At 45.2% G+C, this 5,412-nt stretch overlaps 1 protein-coding gene across 2 annotated transcripts in view; it reads right to left on the bottom strand.

Annotated features, from left to right (window-relative positions):
• Nucleotides 1-2,221, bottom strand: part of GRB10 (growth factor receptor bound protein 10) — a 133,551-nt gene extending 131,330 nt beyond the window's left edge. For both annotated transcript variants that reach the window (XM_008056410.2, XM_008056411.2), the window contains exon 1: nt 2,125-2,221. In XM_008056410.2, coding sequence (XP_008054601.1) covers nt 2,125-2,175 — 51 coding nt within the window. In that variant the 5' untranslated portion in view covers nt 2,176-2,221. The remainder of the gene's footprint in view (nt 1-2,124) is intronic.
• Nucleotides 2,222-5,412: the final 3,191 nt, after the last annotated feature.

The following is a 5,412-nucleotide window of genomic DNA, read 5'->3' as shown; positions in this document are numbered from 1 at the left end:
AAAAAAAAAAAAAAACAGTGAAGCAGGTCATCCCTACCTTTCCAGACCCCTGACACCATCACGCCCCTCCAACCGCCACCTCCATCACTGGTACAGAAAGCAAGATAATTAAATGCACACGATAACTCCGGTGCTTCTAAGTCTATTAAAAAATCACATATCAGTGACTCATGGATTGAGCCAACTAACCCAAGCCACAGCTCTAAGTGGACAACTAGAACTTAAAAAATGTACATTGGAGATTTTAAAAAGAAGTTTATCTCTATGAAATCCTGGAGATGTATCTAATTATTATAATTGCAGATCGCTCAAGACTAGAGCCCCTTGTAAATCATCCTGTGTTCTGAGAAATTCTGGGACTGTCATCCAATTTTCCAGGAACAGAGCTATACGCTGCCAAGTCCTGCTGTTGGGTTTTCATAAGAGTAACAAAGTGCCTTCAAACGCCTCTGAGAAGCCCTGAACGTCTCGAGACCTCAAAGGTTGATGGTACGTCCCAGGGAATGCCCACCCTTCCTTCAAAGCCTCCCAGCTTCTTGGCTCCAGGGAAAGCAGTCAGGGGCAACGGTGGCAGCAAAGACGAACCCCTAACCAGTTCAGAAAGTAAGACAATGACTTGAGGCTGCACTTGGCTACTTCGGCATGTAGCAGGGCAGGCCGTGAAAACCAGGACAGCCGCCATGTGGCCGCCCTTCCCTGTACCGTTGTCTGGCCCCATAAAGCCTATCTCGTACCCTGCCGACAATGACACTACTGAAAGGACTTTCACAGTGACTCCCCTCAGGGAGGCTGTCCTCTAAGCTAACCATCCCCACTCTCTTGGGACAGAGGGGGTGACGGGCCAGGCAGCAGGCATGGCTCAGGGGTGCTGCCTGCAACCAGGCAACTAGCCACAGCTAACCGGCCAGGTGAGAACTGGACTCCTGATCCATGGACAATGCACAGGGCGCTCATCAGCAGGGTAAGGCATGCATAGCCTCTTCAAGGATGAGAAAGCAATTATGCATGAGACAGACGGGATGCCTTTTCTAGAACTCACACTGCACAGACCTGAAAGTTGCCACCAAAATTCACACTCTGCTAAGGTTTTAATCCTCTTTTCTGGCTTGTAACTGATTTTGGCTTTGTGTCACATTTAATAATGAGAATGAGTGGTATTCCTAATCTTCAGTCCTTCTTCCAAGGTTTGCTTCACTTGTAAAGATGTCTTTTTGCTGCCATAGTGCTGCAGGCAAATTCTCATTGCGATAGCTAAAAAGAGACTGAACAGACTAAGAGAGAAAATTAGTTCAAAGAAGTGCAAAAAACTGACCGAAGGCAGACCATACGGAAGGACTTGCACACTCAGGGCTCCTCCAGCTGAAAGACAGGGGTCCAGGAGAGATGGCCCAAGGATACCCCTCAATGGAAGTATTGACACAGATGAACCAAGATTCGCTCGTCAATTCTAAGGAACCAAGAACACAAATCCCACTATACCGTCAAATAAAAGTTCACAGTTAAGTCTGTGTCAGAAGCTGAAGGGAATTTGCAGATGAAACTTTGCTAATTTTCCCATGAAGAAGGGCTAGAGAAAGTGTAGAAACAGAAATGAACTGGAGCTCCCACAAAACACCCCCAAGGTGCTCAGGGAAGAGAGGAGCCAGTCTGTAGAGAGACTCCATCTCTAACAGGCAGGTTACAACCAGGCCCAGAACCCACCTGTTCAGAAACCACCCTCTCTTCCTTCCGACTCCTTCCCCTTGTAAGTTCATGTCTTCAGCTGAACATTCAACATCACTCCAACCTGCCACTGGAGAGTGAGGACCGGGGAGCTGAACACACAGCACCCGCATCTTTCCCAACACCGAGTCCAGCTGTCAACAGTCGACACCGTCATTGAGCTTTTAGAAAAGGGTGCTGCAGTCAAAAGGGAATGCAATGACACAATCTTCCAAGCAAAGCAAGGAAAACCGAGGCAGAAAGGGCGAGGTCTCCTGTACTGTGGAACAAGTCACCGGCCCTGCCCCAGCATGTGCCAGTGACCCGTGAGTGGCGGAGATGTCCGTGGCTGCTGACTACATTGTGCCCTAGCCCTCAACCAGCACCATCGTGCCAGGATCAGACGCACATGCTCACCCATACCTGGTAGTACGGATGGTACAAAAAGGAATCTGGGCAGCCAGCTAAAGCCATGGGTTCCTTCTGGCTTCTTCAAATTACATTTACTGCACTGCAGCACCTGGAATAAAGACAGACCGTGAGAAGCCACGCCAAAGAAAAAGTCTACTCCTTACTGCTGTTTCAAGGTGCTGTGCCTACTTGGGCAGCTTGGGACATGACCTGTGAGTTCGGTCAGAATGCCTGGTCAGGGCACTGGCTTTCCACCAGCATGAGAAGATGGGAAGAAATCTCAAGAGGTCACCTGTGAGGGCAGCGGTCTGTGAGGCAGAAGGGCACCCTGAGGAGGGGGACACGAGACCCTCTAAACTGAACATATGCATTCCCGGCATTTTCCCTGAATTGCCTGACCCTTTTTTCCCTAGAACAGCTATTATTACCCTGAAGACCTCACCATACTTTGGGAATAATTATGGATTTAGACAGAAACCCTGAAGGGGATCGTGTGTATACCTGGGGCCAGGGCTATGGACTATCACTTGTGTGAATGCTGGCTCTACTGGTCATAGCCAAGAACAAACCACAGATGTCTCAGCAGACATGGAACCTGACGTATGGATTCAACATTCTCCCCTGTGGGCTAAATCACCTGGTACTATATAAAATTAGGAATATTCATGCTACCGATCAAAATAGCAAATGAAATCAAAACAAGACCCTGTTATGAGATAAACTCCTCAAAACTTATAAGTTGCAGCCCTAACCCCTAGCACCTCAGAATGCGACTGTATTTGGAGAGAGAGTCTTCAAACAAGTAATTATGTTAAAATGAGATCACAAGGGTGGGTCCTGATCTGATATAACTAGTATCCTTATAAGAAGAGGAGAGTAGGATGCAGAGGAAAGAACGTGTGAGAACATAGCAAAAAGACAGTCATCTACCAGTCGAGGAAAGAGGCCTCAGGAGAAGTCAAACCTATCAATATCTGGATCTTGGATTTGCAGTCTTCAGAACTGTGAGACTACATTGCTGTTGTCCAAGACTCCCCGTCTGTGGCCCTTTGTTATGACAGCCCTAGCAGACGAATATAGTCCCAAGACATAAAACACCACAGTGTTCTCCCCATGGCTAAAAGGAATAGAGGCATCCTCATCTTCTACTGCGTTACCGCCAACCATGTTTTCTGCAAGCACTTCTCTACTGTACCTCAAATCACCAATACAGGAATAAAAGAAAGGTCCCAGAGTATTCTGCTGAGCTGAAAGAAACAGAAGATACTAACACGATGGTAGGGCTGCATCCATGGCCTGACTCCTTGTCCCTAACCTACGGGACAGGGGCTGTGGCCAGCACTTACCCTCAGGCTTCTGCCATGACCAGCAGCCCCAAGATTTCTGGACTTCTCTGGCTCACAGCCAGCCTTCTCCTTGAGGTGGTTGACTTTACTTGTCAACTGTACAGGCTCTAACACTCACTCTACAGAACACCGGTTAAGTTAATAGCTCTGGATGTTGCTGTGAGGGTGTTCTGCAGATATAGTTCAAGTCTATAATCACTTGACTTTGAAGTAAAGGAGATGACTCTTAACAGGCATTATCCTATCCACGGAAGGCCTGAAGAGCAAAAACTGAGATTTCCTGGAGGAAAAGGAATTCATTCAACAACTGCAGCAAACTCCTGCCTGAGTGTCCAGTTGTCTGCCTGCCCTTCAGTTTTCAGACTTGCCAGATCCTTAAAATACATCTCGATACACACAGGTTCGGTATCACTGGCCGACACATCACCTCCAGCCCTGGGGGTGGACTGTGGCCCAAATCACTTGCCACGAGATCCCAGGACCACAACTTCTGTGGGAGCCAGGCAGCCTCTTCCTCGTGCACATCCACAAACCCATGGTCATAGGGGTCTCATCCCTCTGAACTCAATCCCAGCACCTGCCCTCCCAGCCGTCTTCTCATGTCCTAGACACTCCTGCCACCTCTACCCTGGCTACAGGGACTTGTTTTTCTGCCACCATCCACCAGGCTGCCCCACGCCCCATGCCTCTCCACTGGTGTCATGTCCCAGGCTCTGCTGGCTCATTTCATGCATACTTGTTGGCCCCAACTTGCACAATCTCTGGAATGCTTGAATATGGTTAACATACAGAAATGCATTGCTATGTTCCCCCTGAAGTTTTAAGCTTAATGTGTACTATGTGTACTAAAATAGTAAAAAAAAAATCACTGAAAGATGCCAATTTTATTACCTAAATATTACTTTTGAAAGTATCTGCCAAATGAGATTGCCTCTCAGTCAGGAAAATATGCATACCATAAGCCCAGTGGAGAAGTTTCCCTTGAAACAAGTAAACTACAGTTAGATACAGTCAGAGGGTTGGACTACTTCTGGTCTCTAATAAAATGTCTGAAACCCACAGTAAACATCCTACTCAGAAAGGAAAAGCTTTCAACCTACGATCAGGAACAAGACAACAATGCCTACTTTGCCATCTCTATTCATCACAGCATTGGAAGTTCTAGCCAGAGTATTCAGAAAAGAAAAAGAAGAAAAGGCATTCAAATTGGAAAGGAAGAACTAAAATAATCTCACGATGATATAATATTATATGTAGAAACCCTAAAGATCTCTTGCTAAAAAATCTATTAGAGCTAATAAGTAAGTTCAGCAAAGATACAGGTTACAAAGTCAACAGACAAAAATCAGTTAATCTCACAAATAAAGAGCAATCCAGTGAACAATTAAGAAAACAACTCCATTTACAACAGCACCAAGAATAATAAAATATTTAGAAATAAATTTAACCAAGGAGATGAAAGACATATGCACTGAGAACAAGAACACGTTGCTGAAAGAATATAACAAAGACAAAAATATATGGAAGGATAAATCATTATCATAAATTAGAGGACTTAATACTGTTACGATGAAATACTATCTAAAACAACCTGCAAATGCTATGTAATCTGACGTTTCTTCCAGAAATAGAAAATGCCATCCTAAAATTCATATGGATTTTCTCAAGGGACCTTGAACAGTCAAAACAATCTTGCAAGAGAACAATAAAGTTGAGGAACACACAATGCCTGAATCAAAACTTGCTATAAAACTACAGTAATTAGAGCAGTATGGCACTGACACACGGACAAAGACCAATGAAATAAAGCAAAGAACCAAGAAATAAACTCTCACAAATATCGTTAACTGATTTCAGCAAGAGAGTCATGGTCATTCACTGGGGAAGGGTAATCTTTTCAATAAATAGTCTGGGAAAATTGGATATCAGCATGCAAAAAAATGAAGGCGAGCCC

The sequence above is a fragment of the Carlito syrichta genome, unplaced genomic scaffold (genome assembly GCF_000164805.1).
Source record: "Carlito syrichta isolate Samal-C Ts95f unplaced genomic scaffold, Tarsius_syrichta-2.0.1 Scaffold302352, whole genome shotgun sequence".
Taxonomy (NCBI): domain Eukaryota; kingdom Metazoa; phylum Chordata; class Mammalia; order Primates; family Tarsiidae; genus Carlito; species Carlito syrichta.
Note: the sequence above shows the minus strand (reverse complement) of the source record. Positions and strands in the feature narration are given on the sequence as shown.